General features: G+C 45.3%; 2 protein-coding genes across 2 annotated transcripts in view; one reads left to right on the forward strand and one right to left on the reverse strand.

The window, feature by feature from the left end:
- Selenot (selenoprotein T) overlaps positions 1-26,392 on the forward strand; it is a 244,882-nt gene that overhangs the window by 38,034 nt on the left and 180,456 nt on the right. The window lies entirely within an intron of this gene.
- Positions 493-24,475, reverse strand: Erich6 (glutamate rich 6). The gene is made up of 14 exons (XM_075950686.1): positions 24,067-24,475; positions 23,399-23,456; positions 16,815-16,903; positions 14,686-14,748; positions 14,414-14,469; positions 14,200-14,316; positions 11,827-11,931; positions 10,642-10,799; positions 9,948-10,021; positions 8,713-8,849; positions 5,329-5,414; positions 2,646-2,801; positions 1,737-1,965; positions 493-756 (listed from the first exon to the last, which is right to left on the reverse strand). The coding sequence occupies exons 1-14, from the start codon at positions 24,473-24,475 to the stop codon at positions 493-495; spliced, it is 2,001 nt and encodes a 666-aa protein (XP_075806801.1).

The following is a 26,392-nucleotide window of genomic DNA, read 5'->3' on the forward strand; positions in this document are numbered from 1 at the left end:
TCAGTATTGCCCCCTCCCCCACCAAAGCAAATGGGAAATGCATAGTGCCGGCCGCTTAGCTAGCTGGTTCATAGGTGATTCCTCAGCCTGCTGTTGACCAGGGGAAGGGGAGGAGCCATAATTCGCTCTGGTGGGAGGCAGACCTGGCAGATGGCAGGGTTTTCCTTTTGTATGTTGCAGAATCTTCCGGATTTCCTGTCTGTCCCCCTCACAGGTGACTCTGGCTTTCTGGGAGTTATTCCTCTTCTAGACTTCCCTTTCAGGGGCAGATAAGCATGGATCCCCACCCCCTCACGGTTAGAGTTGATGCCGTGTTTATTTTCTGGTCTTGAGGAAGTGAGTCAGTTAAATTTCCAACTGAGAATCAACAGTTGTTGATTGTATACAATCACGTATTTCTTGATATTTCCTGCTCATTTGGTCTACTCTTTGAAACTTCCTGTTGCTTAAAAGATCCATAACAAAAGAAAGCCCTATGGCGCCGACACTTCGTTACTCTGTCTCATTTATTAGCTTCATAATTGTTGCCATTGTACCATTCTGTAAGCCAGAACTATGGCAGAGGGCAAGTAGTTTTAAAGAGAGCGAAGAAAGGTAGGTCGGTTGCTTTACTTTTTCCCACGCCTGACTTGAGGGGAAAGTCACGCATCCTCGCAGCTTGTGGAACAGCCGCCGGATCTTTATTAAGCTGGCCAGCAGCAGAAGGTCATCTCCACTCACGAACCGCAGGGCTGGGAGCTCCTCTGGTTTGTAGTACTTGTGGGCAAAGAAAGAGAGGGGTCTGAGCTGAGTATCCAGGAGCAGGACGGGCAAGGGGAGGAGGACCAATTGGAGTTGGGACAGTGGGACCATTTTCCTCTGGAGAAGGAACGGAACTGCCCTGCTGTCACGTCAGCCATGGTAAGCTTAATGAATGCCTGAGTCTCAGTAGTTTACCCTGAGGAAGCTTTGCTTGCTCAAGCGCATAGCCAGTGCCAGGTGCCGCGCGCGTGGTATTTTACGTTTTCCCAGTCGCCTCCCAGCAACTGCGAGGAGGCAGGAACCATTCATTCATTCCTTAGCTTATAGTTGAGAAACTGAAGCTCGAGTTCACTTGTGTGACCAAGGGGCAACTGCACGCTGCAACTGGATGTCTACCTTCTTAACCCCTGAGTTATGGCCGACATGGACTGTGCTTTGATCAGGTCGGGGCAAAGCACCATAATAAAGGTCGCCGAGAGAGCGTTTTCTATCCTTACGGAGCTAATTGTTAGTGGGGAAGGCAGCCATGATGGTAAGAGAGGCAAGCCCGGCTCAGCCAGTATTGGGGAGGGACAGGTTCACGGGCAGCTCAGTAAAATGTGGTAAAATGAATACTTGGTAAAAACCTGGGCAGTCTAGCGGTGTCTCCAACATGATTAGAACCGGTTTCCTGGCCCAGGCTAGAGCTTTCTGACATAGCAGAGAGGAAACAGAAACCTCAAAACACAAACTATAAAAGTGGCCAAGGCAGGTGATGCCGTCACACAGCGAGCTCTTGGTTCGTGCTGCTGGGACTTAAGTCTGAACTGAAAGGGATTTTTAAGAGAGAAGAAAATGTAAGGTTCGCTTCAGTAACACAGGGCACCTTCACTGTGAATTCCAAGAACTCTCAGTGGACACATTAGGCATCCATCTATCCCATCAGTAATCAGATTAGCAAAATTATTTTACTCTTAAAATCTAAATGATTGAAACTATTTTTCTAATGCGCTTACCCTTACTTTGGCCCCAACGCTGATTCTCGCCTGTTGGCCCATTGCTAGAAAATTAATGGAGACCTTGTCTTGTTCTAAGATGCGAATTCCAATGTGATGGTTCAAGGCCAGAAAAACAGGTTTAAATGAAGCAAAGGTCGAGGAAGGCATGGAACTTGACCAGTTCCAAGTTCGTATTCTGTTGCCAGCTTGGTCTGAATATTGGCCTCCCAGGACGTTGATGTAGACCCTGGGAGGAAATTAGAGTCACTGATAGGAGAGCTGCGTGTGGTGGCCTCACACTCGCAATTACAGAGGGCTGTCGCAGGACAGGGTGAGACCTTGGTTTGAAAAACAACCTAAGCCGGGCGGTGGTGGCGCACGCCTTTAATCCGAGCACTCGGGAGGCAGAGACAGGCAGATCTCTGTGAGTTCGAGGCCAGCCTGGTCTACAAGAGCTAGTTCCAGGACAGGAACCAAAAGCTACGGAGAAACCCTGCCTCGAAAAAAATCAAAAAAAATAAATAAATAAAAGAAAAAAAAAGAAAAACAACCGAAAAAGCCCTACGAGTGGTAGCTCTGTAATTCAAGGCTAAATTATCCCTACTACTTCCTAGCCAAGGCAGATGGGTGGCGAGGTCTCTAGGTAACTTAGTGACGTTACTCACTTTACACTATTTGGAGTACTGGGTTCAAATCAAAGCATACCGATAAACTGATATAAAAAGGCCGTGTGTGTGTGTGTGTGTGTGTGTGTGTGTGTGTGTGTGTGTGAGAGAGAGAGAGAGAGAGAGAGAGAGAGAGAGAGAGAGAGAGAGCTATGTTACTTTCTAAAGACCGCTAACTTGGAGAAATCTTTCTAAAGCCATTCTTATTAGAGTAGAAAACAGAATCAAAACCAAAATAGCAGCAAGGGCCTGAGAAACCTACCAGACATTTCCATTAGGGTGATAGCAGGAGCTTCTCCCAGAGGAGTTGAGCACTGCCAGGATCGCGGGGTTGGTGGATGTGTCTTCTTGGACAATACAAGTGAAGCCATTTCTCTTGTTGGGCACCTGGATAATGGCCAGATTTCCAGATGGATAGCTGAGGTCAGATAAGGTCCTGTGACATTTCTAGTGATCCTGGACTATGCGTGGAATAAAGTTAATTTATGAGGAGCTTTTTGAAATTATGAAGCATTCTGAAAAGGTCGCTGTTTTAATACAAAAGAAATTTGTGCTTTTATATGGATGAAAATATATTTATGAAAGGTAAAAATTCTCAACAAAGTGGTAAGAAATAGAATTAGAGATATGGAAGAGGATTGTGCATCATGATAAAATTAAATTTATCCCAAAAGATATAAGGGTGATTCAACATTGAAAATCAACAAATAAAATAAACTGCATTAGTAGGATAGAAAGCAAAAAGAGCATGGCCATCTCAATAGGTACAGAAAAGTCTTCTGAAAAACCAATACCGCTTCCTGATAAAAAAAGATTTAGTAGTTCTCAAATAGATGAGAACATCTTCAGCCTAACAAAGGGCAGTCACAGAAATACCGCAGGCTAGCAGTCTGCTTCATGGTATGCTTTCCTGTTAAAGTGAGAACCCAAGCAAAGATGTCCATTCCCACAATTTCCCATGCTTAATATTCATATTACAATTTTATCTGTTTATTTATTTGTGTATATGTGTGTGTGCCACAGAGTGCATGCATTCAGAGGTTGGAGAAGGACTTGCAGGACTGGGTTCTCTCTCTCTCTCCACTGTGTGGGTCCTGGCAAATTGAACTCAGATCACCAGGCTTGGTGGAAAGTTAGCTACCATCTTGCTGGCCCCTTCTGGGTCAATTTTACATGAACGTCCTAACCATGGAAAATTTAGGAAAGGAAAATGTCTAGATTGGAATGGAAGGTAAAAAGCATACTTGGGATCTGTGTATACAGAAAGCCTCAGGGACACAGCGAAACAAAACTTTAGAACCAGTGAGTGAGTTCAGGGGGACTGTCACCGTGGGCTGCAAGACAAAATCAACTCTGTTTCTTTATCTTAGCAGAGACCATTTGAAAATGGAATTAAGAAAACCATCCCACTTGCAGTAGCATCCAAAAGAAAGCCCACCGAGCATGTCCAGTGGTGTTAATTGGGTCTGTGTGCAAAGGCTATTCAGAAACAAGGGTAATCAAGACTGATTTCGAACATCAGTCACAGCCTCTGAGAGTGCTAAGAATTAGAGTCGCGACCTGAAACAGAAGTAAAAGTTGGCACCTGCGTTCTCTCTCATGGGGACTCCAGCTTTGTCAAGTGCAGCTGTGAACGTATTTTCCTGGTTTATTGTTAGGGTTTGCCTAAACATCTGGGACACTGACCGAAAACGACAGGAAGCACTCAGTTCATGAAAAGTTCTCTTTTGGGTTTTTGTTTCTTTCTTTTCTCCAGAGACTCTGGGTGGCTTTTATGCCCAAACTCTATGGGCTGGCTGTCTGAGTGGCCTATGGCGAAGTGGTTAGTGACTTAGTTCGTGGGTGTATTAACTGGTCTGTGGTTTGGGGGTAAAAAATATCAGAGCTGGAAATGCTCAAATTTCTCATCTAGAATTTCTTCTCTTAGAGATTGAACTCAAGGAAGTGTGTTGTAAGTGTGTAGCAGGTAAGGCAGAGAGCTGTCCCCACGATGGGGTCACGGACTCAGCACTGTCTGGTACAAAAAGTGGAGTGTCTCAATGTCAATCACATTTTATATTCCCTAACCATTATATAAAAGAACCAGTTCAAAGGGAAATATATGATATTTATATGCATATATTTATCTCACTAATATGGAAGCTTACAGACTCAGGGCAGTATAAGGGAAGGTGTATTTCAAATGTCATCTGCTTTTCTCTGGATGGTAGAATTCTGGGAGTATGTGTGTATTTTCTGTAGCCCCCCCCCCCCCCATTCTCTCTCTTTTCTGTCCTGTCTTTTCTGTTTGGTCCTCCCTCTCTCCTTTCATTTTCTATTGGGATTAACACCAAAGCCTAGCACATGTGGCCTGTCACAGACCTCCTCCCCAGCTCTTTTGTGATTTTTGATTTTGGGATTGGTTCACTCTAATTTGTCCAGGCAGGTCATGGACTTGCTATCTTCCTGCCTCATCTACCACCTCAGCCTCCCTCAATCTCATCCTCTTCTACCTCAGCCTCCCATACCTCAGCTTCCCCCACCTCAACCTCCCCCACCTCAGTTTCCCTCACCTTGACCTCCCTCACCTCAGCCTCCCTCACCTCAGCTACCCACACCTCATCCTCCCTCACCTCAGCCTCCCCCACCTCAGCCTTCCTCAATCTCATCCTCCTCTACCTCAGCCTCCCATACCTCAGCTTCCCCCACCTCAACCTCCCCCACCTCAGTTTCCCTCACCTTGACCTCCCTCACCTCAGCCTCCCTCACCTCAGCTTCCTACACCTCATTCTCCCTCACCTTAGCCTCCCCCACCTCAGCTTCCCATACCTCATCCTCCCTCACCTCAGCTTCCCACACCTCAGCCTCCCAAGTAGCTGAGGCTACAAGCCTAGGCCATCAGGCCCCGCCTGTTTTCCTTCATGGGAAGTAAAGCTAAGACAACAACCGATGGAAAGAAAGGATACAATATTTGTGTTGTCCCATCTGGAAAGGAGGTGAGAAACTTGCTTCCGTGCTTGTAGTGCTTCTCCAAGAGTTCATTCTTCACGATCTGTATGTACGGCAAACAACATTAACTGCTGGCTGCTGACGTCACACATGGAGCAAACCATTTCCTTACTTCCTGTGCTTAGCCCTGCTTCAGCAACATGGGACAGTCAGCAGCAATGGTTTACAGATCATTTGAACGCCTGCAGTGTAGCGTAATAAACCCCTTCTCATCGCTTACCTACTGAAAGTTTTATTTTTTTCGTGTATATTACCATAAAAAAAACAAAAGACAAACCAGTCACACCACAATGGTAACAATCATTTCCTTATTGTAAGGCGTTCACACATCTGTGGAAGCGCTGGGCTGAAGGGGTAGTTTATAAATCTGACCTACTTTGTTGTGGAGTAATCTTTTCGTACACCATGAAGATGTGTCTTTGCCAAGGTGCCCTCTGATTAGTTTAATAAAGAGCTGAATGGTCATTAGCTACGCGGGAAGAGGTTAGGCAGGACTTCTGGGTCCAGAGAACTCTGGGAAGAAAAAAGGCGGGGTCACGAGCCAGTTGCAGAGACAGAGCAAGGCATGCAGGAGGGGAAAAAGCCACGAGTTACATAGTAGCAGGTAGGTGAGTAGAAATGGGTTCATTTAAGCTTTAAGAGCTAGCGGGGCAAGCCTAAGGTATAGGGTGAGCTTTCAAAATTAATAATAAGTCTTCAAAATTAATAATATGCTGTTCTTTGTGAGCTGGTGGCCCAAAGAACAATCCATCTACACTGCTTTATTCACCTTTCCCCTGTGTTGGGGATTGAACCCAGGGCCCTGCATGTGCTAGGCACTTTCTACCCAGCTACCTCCCCAGCAATAAGCCAGTGAGGAGACAGTGACGGCACAGGAAGATGACCATCGTGGCTCCAAGTCCAACCCCTTTTATATGGAAGTTCAGTGTGAACATGAATCCGTAGCTGATAATACTGATGATAGACTGAGGATTTGGTTTAATTCTATGTACTCCTGATCTTGGTTTGCACTAAAACGGGACAAGAATTCCTAGGGTGAAATGATCTAATTTTTGGATGGACATTGTCATTTACTTTGAAAACTTATTGTTCCATTTGGAAATGATAGCCTCTCTAAAAGTGTGTGTGTGGGGGGGGGGGGGGAAGGCTATCGTTCCAGAAGCTATGAAATATGGAATTTCCAGACAAGCGCCACAGGATGTTATTTCAGCAGCGAGTAATTGTGAAACAAACGCTGTGCCATGACCACACAAGGTCCTAAATGGAACCAGAGGTTTCAGTAGTCTCCTACTGTGCTCCCCCCAGTGTGCACAGGCCAGTGTGCCCACGCCAGTGTGCCTACCCTGGTGTGCGCAGCCCAGAGGGCCAAGTTCAGTATCAACACCCTGCCAAGATGCATCTGACAGTGTGATTTTATGGTAATTTCTGTGCACTTCTCTATGTTCGTCATTTAGATGTTCTCTTTTTTAATGGTCTATATATGGTGTGTGGTAGTTTGAATAAAAATGACCCCCATAGCCCCATAGGGCACTATTAGGAGCTGTGGCGTTGTTGGAGTAGGTATGGCCTTGTTGGAGGAAGTGTGTCAATGGAGCTGGGCTTTGAGGTCTCAGATGCTCAACCTATACCCAATGTGACAGTCTCTTCCTGCTACCTCCAGATCTGGACGTAGAACTCTCAGCTACCTCGCCAGCAGCATGTCCACCTGCATGCAACCATGCTTCATGCCATGATGACAACGGACTAACCCTCGGAACTGTAAGCCAGCCCCAATTAAATGTCTTCCTTTATAAGAGTTGCTGCGGTCATGGTGTCTCTTCACAGCAGTAGAGATGCTAAGATAGCTAGGATCATCTGTTGTAATTGTCAGGTCTTCTTTCTTCTCAGGGGAAAACCCCTCTCCTTGAGCCGCTGCGCTGCAGTGACTTTGATTTGCTCGTGGTTTTCTACACCTGTTTGCCACTGCTCATTGTGGGTGAGGGACCCCAGGTTTCTCCATCTTTTGGCTGACAGAAGCTCGGATAACTAGAACATTCTTACGCATGCCTGCATGCTGGTATTGAGTTCCTGTCAGGTGTGGCTCCACCAAGGTGACTTTATAGTTCTGTGTCACATCCCATGGCACAGCAAATGCTGGTTGGCTACTGTCCGGTCCGCTCCCCAAAGCTCAGCTCTATCAGAGTTTATACTGTTGCCAGTGTGGTTAGTGTGAAATGAATTTTCATTTCTCGGGTGACGAAGGAAGTTGAACAGGCTTTCGTATGATTTTCAGTCATCTGCATTTTCTCTCATGAAAAGTTTCCGTTTGAGTTTTTGGCAAAGGGCTCACTTTTCTGTAGGATCCACTTTTGTGTTTCTTTGTTTTGTTTCTGACAAAGGGTCTTACTATATAGCCCTGGTTAACTAGAAACTCGCTATGTAGACCAGGCTGATCTTGAACTCACAGAGATCTGCCCACCTCTGCCTCCTGCCACTGGGATTAAAGGTATGCACTGCCACACCTGGAAAAATTAACTTTTTCATCTTGGTTTTTAAAAATTCTTCATAAATTTAGGGTATAAAACCTTTCTTTATATGTCATATGTAATTAAATGATTCTTCATTTTTTGGTTTGTTTTTTTGAAATCTTAAATTTAATTCATCAAGTCCTTGGCAATGTATGTAAAATACACTCTTCTTAGAAGCTAGTTTTTGTAGGAACTCCTTTGGCCAATAGCCTTTAAGGTACCGGCCCATTTCGGGCGTGGCCTCATGTACTATAAATGCAGATGAAAAGCGGGTGTGGGTCTCTTGGCTGCTGGATTCGGTTCCAGTTCCCAGCACAGGCAGAGGACTGCGGATTGCTGCTCTTTCTGTGAGTTTATCCCCAGATAAATAAACCTTTGTTATACTCCATTCTGGGCTTTTGTGGAACTCTTTTGTAAGCCAACAACCTGTGGGGATTGCATTGGGTCATTTAAGAAAAGAGTGTCCCCTTTAAAATTCTTCCTCCTCAACTACAGGAACATGGAGGTGCACTGCAAACTAGAACACTTCAAACGCTAACACAATTCTGAGGAAGTAAGGTTAGGACTTCGGTGATGTTTCCTCCCGCCTTTTAATTTTTTAAGAGTTCCAGATGGTCTTTAATGTACAACGATCACATTTTAAGGCCAAAAGGCTTTAACTAAGAACATTATTAATAAGACATAAAGTGTAGAAACAGTTGCAATCCCAAGTCTGTACCAGTTATTTTTGAGAAATAGCAATGGGCCATGCAGTGAAGCTGCGTGAGAACTTTTATTTGTTTTAAGCAAAGTTGTCTTAAAAAAAATCAAAAATAAAATTTGTAAAAGAATTACCTTTCCACACATTTTCCTGGAATCACAGCAAGTGATGGAGATGTTCCCCATCGGAATATCATCTTCGTCGTTATCTCTCTTCTTTTCCGAGAAATCTAGAGAAAGCTGGTAAGAAATTGTCTTCAAGGGCTTTGTATCTGTGGGAGAAAAAAGTCGCAGGAAAGCACATACATGCTTTGCCTTAAAAAAAACTTTATAATAAAATTTAAGCCCTGTGGCAAATGCATCGATTTATCACACTTTTTTTTTAATGGAAGAAAAATAAGGATATCTATTAAATTTAAATTAGGAAGAGGTTCTTTGATTTAAAAATGATCATAATTTTCTATTAAATAGAAAATGAAAATTCCTCTGAGAGAGTTTTTATTATGAGGAATTTCTAGACTTTGAGTTTTTCCCTCCCTCCTTCCCTCCCTCCCTCCCTCCCTCCCACTCTCTCTCTCTACTTTCCTTCCTCCCTCTATCCCTCACTCCTTCCTTCCTTTTTTTCTTTCATTTTTTTGGGGACAGGGTCTGAACTATATCGTTCTGACTGCTTGGAACTCACTAAGTAGACGAAGCTGACCTCTCAAACTCCCAGAGTCTGACCGGAGTGCTGGGATTAAAGGTGTGTGTGTCCTCATGCCTGGTGGCCTTTAGTTTCAATAAGAAACAGTGAATTTCAAGACCCCCCCCCTCTAATATTAGATATTTAGTTACAAATATACAAACTGAACTGACTACTCTAAGTTCCTCTTCAATAATAGAAGGACCTTGCTGCTGACTGAGAAAGTTATTTCTTCTAAATACTATGTATGATTTCTGGCGCGAAACTCAGTCCCTTCATCTGCTCCTGTTCTGTACCCGCCCTGACTAGTTCTGGCAAGTACAAGAAGAAAGCATTCAAATGTCTTTTAACAGACTTTCCACATCCAAGTTTGAGAAAAGAGTGAAACGTGAAACATGTGCTTCCTAACACCAGAGACACAAGCTTGACAACGCTCAGTCACTGTCTAGGCAGTGCTCTGGGGATGTTCCTGGTTCACTTCATCCGATAACGATGAGACAAAGACTAAGAACTCTAAAGCCAGAGAGCCTAAACCCCAGGTGTCTTGACCCATTTCACCCATAGACACAGACTCTATGACACTTTCAAATGAACGCTCTCAGCATTTCTGTAACATGTACTGATTTTATGCCTCGGCTCAACATCTGAGCTTTCTGATGCCGAACAGCATCCCCGACAACATCCTTACCGTCTTCAGTTAACGGGGTGGTCGGTTCATGGGAGACTATTGCAAAGTGTCTGGCCATTTGACGTTCTTGTTTTCTACAAAATCAAAACCATCAAGCGTAAATCGGAACTGTGATTGAAAGCGGGAATAGTCTACTACAAATTTCAACTTCTCAAGTACCATCCTTTGCTATTTTCATCTGTTATCACTTATAAATCCAGTTTACGTCATCAGAGCATGGGAGTGGGCTTATGGGGCAAATTTCTCGAGCATAGGAATTTTGAATTGCCCTGATAATTTATAATTGACAATTTCTACTTTAAGCCATTGAGCTCACTAGGTTCTATCTCTACTATTATCATCATCAACATCATCATAACCATTATCATTATCAATACCATCATTATCATCATTATCATAACCATCATCATCATCATCATCATCATTATTTAGTATCTGTGTATGTGGTGCTAGGGATTCAATTTAGGGCCTTGTGTATACAAGGGAATCATTCTGGAACTGAGGTTCTTCTTGGAACTTTTGAATCTCATGACATCCACCAGGAATATTATAATGAGTTTGCTTTAGTTCATTTCTATTTCTTTATACGAAACATATCCTCATAGTTATGTATTTTGAGAGACCAGGGTTCATTTTATGAGATGCTCCTTGGTTAGTGTTTCCTGTCTGGCTCAGTACGAGGACCCCGCCTTACCTCTGTATGGCTTTTTCCTTTGCCTTGAGTCTATCGACATCACTGCCATGGGCTGCATGGGGATGAATACTGATTAAGTCCGTTTTAGTACTTTGGATGTTTAGCCTTTCCTCATTGATATACTCAAGAAGATTTTGTAACTGAAGACAACAGAAGGCCTGAAAGACAAAGAGGGTATGATCCAGTTATGGGTAAGAAATAGGTGAAGAGAATCAGAGGGGTAAAACCCCCAAACCACCAATGAGATATGGATAACACCTGGACCAAAGGTGGGAGAATTCAAGCCTATCCCTAATATCATGTTAATGAAGTCTGTTGCCCCCCCCCCCCCGCTCCCCTTTTAGAGGGAAGTATATAAGCCGGTGGAAAAATAAATGTGGATGCTCCAGTGTTCGGTGGATTTCCCTCCCGATGCTGTTCTGTGTTTCTGCCTTTTATTTCTCTCCTATCTCTATTCCTTTTGCTTAATAATCTAATCCTCATGCTCCTGCCCTAGTGCATGTAAATTTCGTTGAGGCTGGACACCGGCTGTTCTGGGATGACGTGTGTGTGCCCCAACTCCAGGCTGGACCCCGACAGTTCTGGGATGATGTGTGTGTGTGCCACAACACCAGGCTGGACCCCGACAGTTCTGGGATGATGTGTGTGTGTGCCACAACACCAGGCTGGACCCTGACGGTTCCGGGATGACGTGTGTGTGTGTGTGTGTGCCCCAACACCAGAATGGACCCCGACAGTTCCGGGATGACGTGTGTGTGCCCCGACACCAGAATGGACCCCGACAGTTCCGGGATGACGTGTGTGTGCCCCGACACCAGAATGGACCCCGACAGTTCCGGGATGACGTGTGTGTGTGTGTGCCCCAACACCAGAATGGACCCCGACAGTTCCGGGATGACGTGTGTGTGTGCCCCAACACCAGAATGGACCCCGACAGTTCCGGGATGACGTGTGTGTGCCCCGACACCAGGCTAACCATCAAGTCAGCTTCTTCCCAGCTCTGTCAACCCATTCTTCTCGGTCTTTTATATGACATTTGTCCTAGTGAATGCGATGGTTGTGATTGGCCATCTCCTTGACAGGTAACACACAGGCCTTAAGAAAAACCACATAAGGGAAAGAAGCAGGGGAAAATACTACGTGCGTTACAGTTCCTCGGTCAAACCTTCTTTAGAACTAACTTACACGCTTCTGGTGCTCAGTGTCAGTGCTGTCAATGTCCATATCGGAAAGGAGCGATCGTAGGATGCTTCCACAGAATTCACACTTGAGGACTAGGTCTTCTTCATCCTTCAGAGAAAGGGAGAGAAAGAGAAAGGAAGTGAAGAAGTGCCCCGTGGGCCCAGCAGACCTAGGGGCAACTGGAGTAGCTTTGTGGGCAGGGAATATCTATCAGGGCAACAAAGGCAGTGGGAGATGGGCCGATTCATCTGAGAACACTTGTCACTTGAAATACCTGATGGGGACCTTTTAAGGGTCTGAGGTTTTGTGGCTGAAGGGATCGAGCTAGCAAGGTCCGTGTAGTCTAGTGTGTGGCATCACTTCCGCCCAAGGGCTAGAAGGGAAGAAGCCGCCTGAGATGTGTTTGGAGTGCTGTTCTCTGGTACTGCTTGTGTGGTAGAGCTCAAATTGACCACGTACAATTGCAATTTTCTATAGTCAACCAGAGTCTTTCCTTCAGGGGGACCCCTGATTGGGGTTCTGAACTCCACAAGGAAATCCAGGAAGAAAAGAAACAGATGAGGGGAACAAACGAAACAGAAGTCAGGGTGGCTCGGGTAAGTTTCTTCTGAGGGGTTCCTGAACTGGGGCCATGTTTGTAATTCAACACACCTACGATTGCAGGGGATCCTGGGCAGGTGAGTAGCTGTGCCTCAAAAAAAATCCTCTAGGGCAAGACTCAGAGGTACCTTTCAGATCATAAACAGCCCTGGCACGTCTGTATTTGCCATCTAAGCTGTCCTCTGAGACAGGTAAAGTACCCAGTTATCAAGGTGATGGTCTTAGCTGGTGCCGCTGGGGATTGGCCACTTGAGTATCTGTAGGCATTTGAAACCGTCCTACAACAAACTCGACGCCCTGTCAACAGCAGAGTGCTGAGTGGGCAAAGCCTTGCAATGGAGAGGTGCTGGTGGAAAATACGGGGCCACCCTGAAGTGATGACTGTTTCTGTACAAGGGACTTGGTGGTACCTCCTTTGGCTCACGATTCTTTCACCCCTCCACCTGAGAATGAAGCAAGACAGAGATCCCTTGGAGGACCACGGGTGGCGGTGGACTCTTCATAGGAAGAGTGTGGGGAGAGGAGGGTTAGACAGGCCAGCTACCACCGCTCCTGAACGCAACTCATGGCAATGCTACCTGCAGTGTCTGTCTCCAGAGCCAGAGGAGCCAGCCTTGTCTAGGTCAGGACATCCCCCTGGAGAAGAAGCCACAAGGTCTTTTTTTTTTTTTTTTATGGTCAAGTCCATCTACCTCCAGAGACTTCTCTGGATAGAAGCCCTTCTGGCTCAGAGGAATCAAAGCGCTCGGTTCAGGTAAAAATTGCAGTCCGAAGAGTCTAGTTTGCAGACCTGAATGAACAGCTGAGCCAATAGCTGTTGGTGATAAGTTGCGCGGTATTTAACGCGTTGCCCTTTATTAGTACCACACGGTTCAGCTGCTGTGCACAATGGCAATGAGCTGCACATCAGTGCGTTCACACAGGGTCTCATCGGTCCTGCACATGTGCTGTGTTCATGGGGCACAGTTGGGGCCTCCTTACCCACACACAAAACATCACCTAGCATATGCCAGAAGAAGTTGTCTAGGGGATTCGGATCTGGGAATGGGCATTCCCTTCACAAGGTCATCTGCTAGCTAGGCTTGGGGATGACCATTTTACCAGCGATTCCGTCACCGCACAGGAGTGGAAGGCGGTGCCCTGGCTCACTGGAGTCACTAATGAAACCTTTGTCTAGCTTTTCAAACACAATCCGTAACTGGTCCCTTAATGTCATTGAACATGTCAAAGGTTCACCTGTGTTTGCTTTGTGACCACTATCGTTGGTTGAATTGTGTCTTCTTAGAAGGTATGTTGAAGGTCTAACTTCTGGTACCTGGGAATGTGACTCTATTTGGTCTTCATGAAGGCCACCAAGTTAGAATGAGGTTATCAGAGCAGGCCTTCATCTAGTATTATTAGTGTTGTCAGTAGAGAAGGACCTTTGTACCTAGGGACCCAATAAGAAACCAGCGACAACTGAGGCAGAGACCAGCCAACAATGGCCACACATTGCCCCCCAGTCCTTAAAGAGGAAAAAGCGAAGAGAGAGTCTTATTACAGAGGTGACCCTGTTGATATCCAGACCCAGACTTCGAACCTCCGGAGCCATAGTGCAGAGGTTCTTTTGTTTTCCAGACTCAGTTATTAAGACTTAGGAAACCACCGCATGCTTTTCCAAGTAAAGAAACCCTTTGCTTTGATTCTTTAAAGGTCTGTTCACGTCCGTGGTACAAATCACTGTGTGGCCCCATGCCATTCTTTACAGAAACAATAAGACTTATGAACTGAAGTTACCTTGATGCTAATGTCCAGATAGGGAATGTCTTTTCTATATGACAGCAAGGGCGGAGGCCCAACGCTGGTTAGTGTCCTTAGAGGAGATTCAAAGAATTTTACAAACTCTTCTTGAAACTAAATATTAAGAAGAGAAGGGGAAAAAAATTAAAGATCGAATAAGTCGCTTTACAACAAGCACAGTGCCTTGGTTGTTGTGATAAATAGCTCTCACCTCCGTCTCAAATAAAATACTTAGTCTTGGCTCTTCAGGATTAATTTCCCACGTTCCTGAAGAGAAAGGATAGGTTCAGATGAGAAATTGCAACCGTTGTGCTGTGGGTTTTGTTGTCCTCTAGCCTAGAGATCCTCACCCGTCCTGACCTCATAACCCTATCTACTCAAACACAAATAGGTATGTATGTGCCCACACACAGCCTAAGCCCTTCATCTGCCCTGCCTGCCCGTGTACATCTGTCTTTTCCAGCAAAGCAAACATCCACTTACCTCTTAGCTTAGAAGCCGGCATTTCTGGTTGCACCTCCTTTGTTTCTACGGGTGGTTCTTCTTCTAAAAATAGAATAAGAGAGAAAGTATATATGTACTTTTCATCAATCTTGAAAAAAGGAGAAACAAGTTAAATAGGAAGAAAAATAAAATAGAAAAATAAATGCACATGTTCGTTTCAATTTCAAATGTCCCCCCCCCTTTTTGTAAATAAAAATTGAATAGAGACACACATGGGGGTCAGCTCTTTGGGAAGATAATGATACACAACTTTTCACACACCAGGGCCACTTTATTGGTTCCTAGTTAGCTTTAGCTACAAACTTAACACAGCCTAGAGTTGACTGAGAAAGGACTATCAATCGAGGGACTGAATGGGCCAGATTCACTGGTGGGCATGCGCCTTAATTTTTTATTGCTGTGCTAAGACATCATGTTCCAGGCAGTGTATAGAAGAAAGAAGAATTTATTGGTGGCTTACAGTTTCAGAAACTGAGCCCATGACTGTTGTAGTAGGAGTGGCGGGCTGCGTCCCCGGCACCCGGCCGCCCCCACGGCTAGCTCTAGCTTATGCCCCGAAATAATTACACCGAAACTGTATTCTTTTAAACACCGCTTGGCCCATTTCTATCTAGCCTCTTCTAGGCTAGCTCTCGCACCTGGACTAGCCCATTTCTAATAATCTGCTGTAGCCCACGAGCTGGTTTACCAGGAATGATCTTAACATGCGTCTGCCTGGAGTGGGAGAATCATGGCGACTCCTGACTCAGCTTCTTTCTCCCAGCATTCTGTTCTGTTTACTCCACCCACCTATGTTTTAACCTATGAGGGCCAAGCAGTTTTTTTATTGCTTAACCAATGAAATCAACAGATTGATATATGACACTCCCCCATCACATGAACATCATGGCCGGGAGCATAGAAGCAGGCAGGCAGGCAGGCAGGCAGGGAGGCATGGTGCTAGAACATTAGCTGAGATTTTCCATCCTTACCTGAAAGCAGGAGGCAGAGACACCTCACTGGGAATGGTAGGAGTTCTTGAAACCATCGAGCCCATCTCCAGTGACACACCTCCTCCAACAAGGCCACACCCCCTAATCCTTTCCAAACAGTTCCACCAACTGGGAACCAAGGATTCCAATATACGAGCCTATGGGGGGGCATCCTCATTCATCCACCTCAGCATGTCTATGGGGGGTTGTCTTGGTTGCTAATTGAGGTAGAAGGGTCAGCCACTGTGGGTGGCTCCATTCTCTGGTCAGGCTGTCCTGGCTTATGATAAGTAAGAAGCTAGCTAAGCATGGGCCAGCAAGTAGCTTTCCTCCACGGTTTCTCCTCTGAGTTTCTGCTTGAGTTCCTTCTCTGACTTCCTCAAATAATGAACTGTAAAACTGTAAACTGAAACAAGCCCTCTCCTCCCCATAATTTCTTCTAAAGATTTATGTAAGGTACATTAAATGTTGGTTTTTTTTTTCTTATGGTGCTGGGGGTTGAACCCATGGTCTTTTGCATTCTAGATGGGCACTTTTCCATAGTCTCTCTACACCCTAAACCATAGCTTATTAAATAAATTTAAAAAAACCACTATTTTTTTATTGATGGTTTGTAAATTTTTAAAAGAGTGCATATGTCCTTTCTATAATAAACAGAAGGATATAAAACAAAAATATAATGGGCCTCTCTCTTTCTCTTTCAAGGCAGGGTTTCAGTGCATATCTCTGGCTGTCCTAGAACTCACTATGTAAACCAGGCTGTCCTTGAACTCACGAAGCTCTGCTTGCCTATACTTTCTGAATACTCCGACTAAAGGTAAATGCCACCATGCTTGTCTCAATGGCAGGTTATTTCTTGATGAATACAAACACCGCCAATTATCAAATACTGTGTACCAATGACTTGAAATATCTAATCTCATTTTGATGATCAACACTTCTGTGTCACTAGTTCTGCTAAGCGATAAGGTGACTGAGGCTTGATGAGATGAACAGATTTGTCCAGTATCTCAATGTCTATTTACACTACCTGGATTCATCATCAGCCCTGCTGCCCTTCCACACTGGTTGATTTTCCAATTTGCAATCCAATCCCCAACCCCCACCCAGCAATAGCTAAGGAATCAAAATACTCACTTGATTCCTTCTTAGAAATTTGTTGAAGCCAACTTTCTTCTGTTTGTATTGATATCTGAACTCTTTCATACAAACTCGGGTACATATCTCTGAAATTTAAATCACAATGTTATATGGTTGTTAGCAGATCTACTCTCTATAGTATATTTTCAGCTGAATGACATATTCCCACAGAAAGTTCTGATGTTTTCTTTGAAATATTTTCTTCCATTCCTATATTTTCAGTAAAGTTAAACAGGACTTGTGAATCAAATCAATTCCTTGGAAAGCCTTCCTTCCTGAGAGTCCTCAGGTTTGAGGTCCACGAGAGACAGTAAGAGGACTGACCTTCTGGGTAAGAGTTATATTTGGAGTTACTGAATGCCGTAGACAGACTGCATGGTGGGGGTCCTGAAGACAGTACAGGCCCGTGAAGTTAAGTGGTAAGCAGGAGGCCCCATGCCATGTCAACCATAGTGTATATTGTTGTCTCTGATTACCAGCAATGGCAGAAAGCGGGAAGGATGTGGCCTTTCATCTATCACACAGGATGTGACCTGTAGCTCCTGGGGGCTTGTGGTACGTGCTAAACATTTTCTGAGGAAGTGAGGATCACAGACTCCTAGAGAGCCGCAGGAGAGTGCCTGGCATTTCTTTCACAGCAGCTGTGAGGGTGAGAAAGAGATTGACGTAGGTGAGCATAGCCTGAGTAGGCCCAGCTCAAACACTGTAGGTGAGCATAGCCCACGTAGGCCTAGCTCAAATGCACTAGGTGAGCATAGCCCACGTAGGCCCAGCTCAAACACTGTAGGTGAGCATAGCCCGGGTACACCCAGCTCTCCCCTGACTCTTTCTAGATCCTAGAGGTTGCTAACGTCATCTCTTCCCTGTAGGGATTTACTAGCTCTGTACCTGCCTGCACATGTGTGGAATTCATACGGCTTGTGCTAGTGATGTGCACATTTAAACCTTTGCATGAATTTAAGTTAACACTGCATCTCATTTAGTTTAAAATCAATACAGGGCTGGGCACGTTGGACAGGCATCGAGGCACAAGGGTGAACTCCAGTTCCAGTGAGACTGTCTCGGGAAAAACAAGGTGGAAAGCAATAAAAAGAGATACTGCTGGCCTCCACACGCTCATGCAGGCCTGACTGTACCTGTGCACAAACATGCGTACATGTACTGCGCACACACGTGTGTGCACACACCTACTGCACACACACCTACTGTATACACACGTGTGTGCGCACACACATTTTACAGACTTCTTGTTTGCTTATTTGTTTTTCAAGACAGGGCTTCTCTGTGTAGCTTGGCTGTCATGGAACTTGCTCTGTAGACCAGGCTGACCTTGATCTTAGAGATTTGCCTGCCTTTGGCTCCTGAATGCCAAGAAATTATACAAACTTTCTAAAAAGCGCTGATGTTAAGGAACATGCATGATAATCAAACAGCTCTAGTGGTAACAAGTAAGCATTGCGTTTCAGCCTCCCTTGCTTCTTTGCATTTTAATCAAATGATTGTGTTTTCTGAAACGATCGAACAACATTTGTTTCAATTAGTCCGTGTGGCATCGGTGCCTCTTCACCACGGGTCAGCTGTGTCTTCACCTGCCTCCCTGACACTCCGTTCCTGGCACATTGCATCAGTGACCTGCGTTTGTTTTTCGGTTCTGAAATGACTGTGTCCTAGAATAGGCAAAGAACTCCTCTGTGGAGGCCTCTCGGGCAAGTCTCCGAGGCGATCCTGTTTATCTAACCTTCCTGAGAGACAAGCTGCGGGGACTACTACCCAAGAGGGAAATCCCCAGACATTTACTGTGTATTTCCCTCGCGATGCAATAGCTACCAAAAATGAATACATTTTTTTTTAAATTTAAGTATCCTTGCTTTCCTTAGTCTTCCATCAGATATTGTTTATGGAACTGCTAGGTGGAAGATAAATGAGGATGGCCACCGAATTCACTCTGTGGAGAGCATCCAGCGTAGGAACGAAGGCTGCTTTGCCTGTGCTGTTTCAATTACCTCCACAAACGCTAATCTAAACCTTGGTATTTCCTTTTCCCTGGCAAGGGAGTGGAAGCCCATGCAGATGAAGGGACGTCCACAAGAGTCAGAGAGGCTCTTCCCTTGGTCCAAAGCTTGTTTGTCACTTTCATCTGTGTCTCACTGTTGTCCCATGGCTGAGAAGAAACACTAGGACCAAGGCAAGTCTTATAAGTCATCCAACTGGGGGCTTGCTTACAGTTTCAGAGGGTTAGTCCATGGTCATCATAGTGGGAGGCTGACAGGCGTGGGGCTTGAGTGCTTTACGTCCTGATCTTCAGGTACACGAGAGACAGACAGAGTCAGAAACAGAGACTGGGCCTGACATGGACCTTTGAAATCTCAAGCCCATCTCCACTGACACACTTCCTTCAACGAGGCCACATCTCCTCCAGCAAGGCCACACCTCCTAATCTTTTTAACTTTCTCAAACAGTTCTACTCTGTGATGACTAAGCATGCTAACATGTGAGCCTATGGGGGGGGGGGCATTCTCACCCAAACCACCACAATCTGCCTTCTAAAGTGTACACCATTGTAATGAGAGTAACGGTAAGGCAACTGGAAATGGAAGTTGAAGTGATGTTGGTTGCAGTTTTAGGGCATTAAAGAAAAAAAAACCCACCCCAAATCTCACCAAATTCAGTAAAGACTACTTGAAGTTTGTGTGTGTGTGTGTGTGTGTGTGTGTGTGTGTGTTTAGTTTTAAAAACATCTTCTTAGGAATATTTATGAGACACAAGAATCTTGTCTTCTGGAAAAGAGCTTCCCACAGACTTGAAATCACATGGCTGAAGACCAGGACAACATGGCAACTCAGTACAGAAGGCTTCTTCCTCCTGCAGATCTTACTGAAGAAAAACGCACTCTTATACATCTGGCTCTGGAAAGATGCTCTCTTTGGCATGTAAGTAATACTCACCTCCTTAAAGGATATGTCACTGTAGGAGAGAGCGGGATCAGAGCAGAGGAGACGAAAACTTAAAACAAGGGAATTTCTGAGAAATTTCTATCTTCATACAACCAAAAATAGAAAGGAGGGAATGGTGGCTATCATCATAGTAAGTCAAAAAATGACCTTGGAACAGCCAGTCAGGAAGGTGTCTTGTTCTTTTATTTGGGGCACCTGACAGCAGTTTTTTTTTCTTTAAAAAATTATCTTAGTTTTTTGTGTATGAGTGATTTGCCTGCGCGTATGCACGTGTACCATGTGTGTGTGCCTGGTGCCATTTGGAGACCAGGAACTGGCTGGAGTTACAGATGTTTGATAGGGACCATGTGGGTACTGGGAACTGAACTTGGGTCCTCTTCAAGAACAGCAAGTGCTTTTCATCACTGAGGCCACCTCTCCAGCCCCAGTAGTTTTATTTCTAAAGCAGGGTAAAAAACAGCTTGTTGTTACTGTTGTTGAAAAGTGGTCATATTGCCTGGGCAGTTTTCCTGCTGGATGAGAAACAGGGCAGAGAACACAGCTACTGTTTCAACAAGATTGAAGGGTGAGCGACGAAGGCAGGGGTGAGGATGAGAAGGGGAGAGACAAAGACAGGGGTGATGATGAGAAAGGGGAGAAATGAAGGCAGGGGTGATGATGAGAAGAGGAGAGACAAAGGGCAGGGGTGAGGATGAGAAGGGGAGAGACGAAGGCAGGGGTGATGATGAGAAGGGGGAGAAATGAAGGCAGGGGTGATGATGAGAAGGGGAGAGACGAAGGGCAGGGGTGAGGATGAGAAGGGGAGAGACGAAGGGCAGGGGTGAGGATGAGAAGGGGGAGACAAAGGGCAGGGGTGAGGATGAGAAGGGAGAGATGAAGGGCAGGGGTGAGGATGAGAAGGGGGAGAAATGAAGGCAGGGGTGATGATGAGAAGAGGAGAGACGAAGGGCAGGGGTGAGGATGAGAAGGGGAGAGACGAAGGGCAGGGGTGAGGATGAGAAGGGGAGAGACGAAGGGCAGGGGTGAGGATGAGAAGGGGAGAGACGAAGGGCAGGGGTGAGGATGAGAAGGGGGAGACAAAAGGCAGGGGTGAGGATGAGAAGGGGAGAGATGAAGGGTGGGGGTGAGGATGAGAAGGGGAGAGACAAAGGGCAGGGGTGAGGATGAGAAGGGGAGAGACGAAGGCAGGGGTGAGGATGAGAAGGGGAGAGACGAAGGCAGGGGTGAGGATGAGAAGGGGAGAGACAAAGGGCAGGGGTGAGGATGAGAAGGGGAGAGACGAAGGCAGGGGTGAGGATGAGAAGGGGAGAGACGAAGGGCAGGGGTGAGGATGAGAAGGGGAGAGATGAAGGGTGGGGGTGAGGATGAGAAGGGGAGAGACAAAGGGCAGGGGTGAGGATGAGAAGGTGAGAGACGAAGGGCAGGGGTGAGGATGAGAAGGGGAGAGACGAAGGGCAGGGGTGAGGATGAGAAGGGGAGAGACGAAGGGCAGGGGTGAGGATGAGAAGGGTTTGAAGCAGACTGATCACTAACCCTGGGTCCTGGGAGCCAATGAGGCAATGTCTTCGGATCTTAAAGGACCAGGCTTTGAGACACAGGCTAGGTTGTATTACTGATAAAGGCTGATGGTAAAATAGACATTTGCAGGCAGGGAGCAGCTTAGGAATTTGAGTACTCATGAGAACTACATGAAAAATACTATCTAAAGAATTTCCTCAGCCAAACGAAAGGAAGGAAAGGTGGACAACTGGAAATCAAGAGAATGTGGCCATGAGACAGCCCAGAGAAAGTGAAGGCAACCGAACACAACCGAATGGGAAATCTTGGTTTCTAGGCAACATCAGATTTTATATTCTTGTCCATGTATCCAATATACTGGATTCTTAACATGCAACTGAGGATTTTTTCAATTTTCTCAAACTGTAACTAACAAAATAATGCACATATTTGTAAAATATATTATATATTATAAAATTGCAAAGTAATACAATTTCTTAGGAATTTGTAGTTAATGCAATTTGCTTCTCTCTGTGTATGTGTCTGTTTGTAATTTGTTAATTAGAAACCGAGAAAAGATAGAAGAAAGCAGTAGTAGATTTAGAGTTAATTTTAGAAGTTAACACTAATGCTGATAAATCAAAAAGTAGAGGTTTAAGTTCTTTACAGTTCTAAATCCTAGAAAATTAAAAAAACAAACCAACCAAAAAACCAAACCAAACAAAACCAACAATCAAATAGATGGAGAGGAAATTAATACTTAGGTCAGAATTTGATAAATCAAGTGAAAATGGTCTTTAAAATTGTAGTTGAGGGCTGGAGAGATGGCTCAGAGGTTAAGAGCACTGGCGGCTTTTCCAGAGGTCCTGAGTTCAATTCCCAGCAACAACATGGTGGCTCACAGCCATCTGTAATGAGATCTGGTGCCCTCTTCCGGCCTGCAGGCATGCATAGAGGCAGAATGTTATATACATAATAAATAAATAAATAAATAAATAAATAAATAAATAAATAAATAAATAAATAAATAAATCTTTTAAAAAAAGTGTAGTTGAAAGGGTGGAGAGGTAGCTTAATTGGCAAAAGACTTGCCTGGCATCCACAAGGCTGTGGTTTCCTCTCCCAGAATACATGTAAAAAAGCTGGTCATGGCAGTTAACATCTGTAACCCTAGCAACAGGGACGCAAAGACCAGTGGGCCCCTGGGGTTTGACCAGTTAATCTAACAATGAGAGGCATTATCCCAAAGAAGATGAGCAGCCCCTCAAGACGATGCCTATGCACGCACATAGACACATTGTACCCCCCATATGTGCACACACATGCACACACACATGTAATAGGAAAACCAAGAATGCCAAAATTATGTTAACTCTGGTGGCTCAGGGAAGAGATGATGTGGAGATTTTCAATTTCATTGGTTTGCCTACTCTATTTTTTTAAAAACCACACATTGCATTAGAAATTTGAATTAAATGCATAAAAATCAAACATCCTCTCTCTCTCTCTCTCTCTCTCTCTCTCTCTCTCTCTCTCTCTCTCTCTCTCTCGTGTGTGTGTGTGTGTGTGTGTGTGTGTGTGTGTGTGTGTTAGGAGGGTGGTGGAATGTGCAAGTGAGTGCAGCTGCCTCTTGAGACCAGAGGTGCTGGAGCCTGGAGCTGGTGTTGCAGGCCTTTGTGGAACACCCCTGAGTGGGTGCTGGAAACCCAACTCGGTACACTCCCTTAACTATTGAACCTTCTTCCAGCCCCAGCACTTATACTATTGTCTACGTGGTCTGTCCTTACTATGCATCATCGTGTTGATAAGTAGACACATCACACTTACAGGTGGGCAATAAGATGAAGCCAGCAACCTCATCTTTCTCTCTTACAAAGTGACTACTAATGTAGGAATTGTTGGTTGTTAATTTTCTTGTTTTAACAAGGGTTGCCCCAGACTCTGGAATGTTGGGATTACAGCATGTACTAGCATGCTTGGGGAAAAAAACAAAAACAAAAACAAAAGCAAAACCAACCAAACTCTTTGAAGAAGTACGTTGTAAGTGACTTGCGCTATTCGTAACCAATCTAAAATCTAAAACCAATCTATCTGCTTAAAAAAATATGACAATTGAAAACATTTTCTTACCTATCTACAGTCACTTCAGACAAGTCTTTCTTAAATGTTTGAAATATTTTAGGATAACCTGTTGAATAAAACATTGAACTATTTAGCCATTCCATGCCACGGGTTCTTGAAGGGAAATTTTGTTCCCCGGGAACATTTGCTGAGGGATGAAGACAGCCTGGTTGTCACAGGGATGTATGTGTATGACTTTGTGCGCACGCGCCCGCGTGTATTTACAAGCACATAATCAGGGATAGAAGAGGCCAGGGATACTGGTAAACAACACATCCTAGAATACGAGAGGACACCACCGTTTCCCCAACCGTAAAGACAAACCCCCTGGAAAATGCGAACTGTGAGAGTTTGAGGAGTGTTTCTAAGTGCCCCGCTTTCCTTTTTCTGTAAGACAGAGATCTAGCGGGGCCAGCAAGGAAGTTCAAGGCACAGGAGAGAGCTGTGAGTTACTACAGAACCCGGTAAGTTGCTCGGTACCCTTCAGGCAACCCTGTCCCGTGAGTGAGAGACCCATCTTCCACCTTTTACTAAGCGATTCCTCTATATCCTACACTAGGAGTCATCATGGCCTTCAGTCAAGACTTGAGAGTGTCTGTGCAGTGGGCAGCAGAGGGAGGGGTGCACAGGTTGCCCCCAGGTCAGCCCCCCTCTCCCCAAGAGAAACCCAAAACTACTTCTATGGGATGAGGCGCCGCTGCTGCTGCTTCTGGGAGCAGAAGAGCCCTCGTCGGGCTGCTGTAACTCCTCCTCGCTCCACGTGGAGCTGGTTAGATGGCTGGATGGGAGCGTGGAGCTCAGGCTGGGGGTGACCACGCTAATTAGACGAGGACGAAATTCTAAGTCTTCGTCGTCGTCGTTGTCGAAAAGGCCTTCACGGTTGTCCATGGTTTTCCAGAGGTCGTCATCGTCCACCAACTGGTCGGGATTGTCTTGTTGGTGGCTCGCCACTTCCTCCCTCCCCTGTGGCTCCTCCGCCTCCTCTTCCTCCTCTTCCTCCAACACCTCCTCTTCCTCGATCGAGGCCTCATCGGGCTCCTTCGGGCTGCCCTTCCCGGCTTCTAGGATGCTGCGACGGGGGCGCATGTTTGTGGGCAGGCGGTCTGGGAGCGCGAGCTGCAGTTGAGCGTCTGTCTCCCAGGGTAATGACCGAACCTTCGGGCTTTAAAGCAGCAGTACCCCTTAACGCACCGGTGGAGGGTGGGGAGCCCAGGCAGGACCGTGGCAAGCTCCTTTCAGCCATAGCCCTTCCTAACCTGCAGAGAAACAGCCTCTCTTGGAGTCATCCTCCAGGTTTTAAAAGAGAAAGTGGCTTCTGGAGATGGACATCCACAAGGCCACTTGGCATTGAGCTGTGTGATTTTAGTAGAAAGATGCCTATTGGAAATTCTAGTAAGACTCTGTTTACAATATTAGACATCAGCCTTTGGTGTGTAGTTTGCAGACTTGACTTACGAGAATATTGCCTTGAATTGTTTATGTTTATTATTATTATTTATTATCACTACTACTAGACATCCTATATATTTTGCGGCTGACATATTTTGAGTCACTGTAGCCCTAGTTTGGTCTATTGCTCGATCCATCCTTTCGTCTTGAAAGTAGAAACCACCTGAGATATCTGGCCACACGGACCACCTCTTATCTTCTAGGGCTTTTGTTTTCAATTCATGGTACTTTAATTATTTTGTAAGATATTTGCCCATACTCAGAAAGGTATCCAGGAAAACATAGCGGACATCGGGTTGACTTGTTCATCGCATGCCCAGGGTCAGGCCTAGAGTCACTGTGTGTGATTCCTGCTATGTCACTTGGCCTTTGCCGCTCTTTGTGGGTGGATATTGAATATAAAATGGTGGTCTGTAACTATGAACAGGTTTCATCAAAGACCACTGGAAACACGAAGGAAGACTGGGGTACTAGCAGCATGGTGCCTTTGGGAGGACCTATCAGCGGACAGATGTCCTTCAAGTGGTTTGGAAGAGGATCTAAGGAAGAGTTTCTGTTGGGAGGCAGGACAACTCCGTGATACGGATTATGCAATGCCACAATGGCCCTAACTTCTGTTTTTATCTAGACAATCCTAAGTGGCCCTGCTTTGTTTCTTTTTAACATACTGTCAGAGTGTTCCTATAGATAATTCCTGTCCCACAGAAGAGCACATGGTTTTGTGTGAATGTCCGGCTAGCTTGTCCTAACACTGAGGTTTAGCTGTGGGCCATGGGTTAGTCTAGCCAGTCTTTCATGCAAGGGTCTTACCAGTAAGACTCTAAAGTGAACGAGAAGTTAGGTGTGTTGGTTCACTGAGCAATGTTTTATGGTTGTTAATTCAAGACTGTATTTATTAAGTACTACTATGAGCCAAGCCTCTGTTGGAAGTGGGGCCAGGACAGTAGGCAGAAGAAGACTGCCTAAGTAACTGGCAAAAGTACCTAACTCTCTGGCAGGGTTCAGTGAGATAACTGGATAAGATTTGCATTAGGAATTAGACCAGGGAGTGAGGGGTACAAATTAGTCAACACGTGGTGGGGGGCTTTGGAAAAAGGGTCAAATGTGTGTGGACATAAAGAGCACTGCAGCAGGTCCAGGACAGGAAGACACTCCAGCCAAGAGACCTGGAGAGGTGGGGAAGTGTGGTGATCTCGTGTTTGTACAAATAAAGTTTGCCCGGAGATCAGAGGGCGGAGCTAGTCACTAGCTAACCATAGAGGTCTGTACAGACAGACAGGAAACAGGAACTCAGTCTGTTTTCCGCTGGGAAGGTGAATAGGTAAAGTGGCTGTCGTTTGGCTCCTTCTTCTTTCTGACCTCTCTGTATCTGACTCCGGGCTTTTATTATTAAGAACTATTAGAACTCGTGCTCCAAGGAGTAAATAAGATATGTGGGATTTAAGACGAAAAAAGCCTTTGTAGACAATTTTAGAACTATGGGAACGGGTGCTAGGGGTGAGCCTAGAGCCTGGGGTATACACCCTACAGCTGAGCTTAAATGCTAGTAAGAGC

This window comes from Microtus pennsylvanicus, chromosome 16 (genome assembly GCF_037038515.1).
Source record: "Microtus pennsylvanicus isolate mMicPen1 chromosome 16, mMicPen1.hap1, whole genome shotgun sequence".
Taxonomy (NCBI): Eukaryota; Metazoa; Chordata; class Mammalia; order Rodentia; family Cricetidae; genus Microtus; species Microtus pennsylvanicus.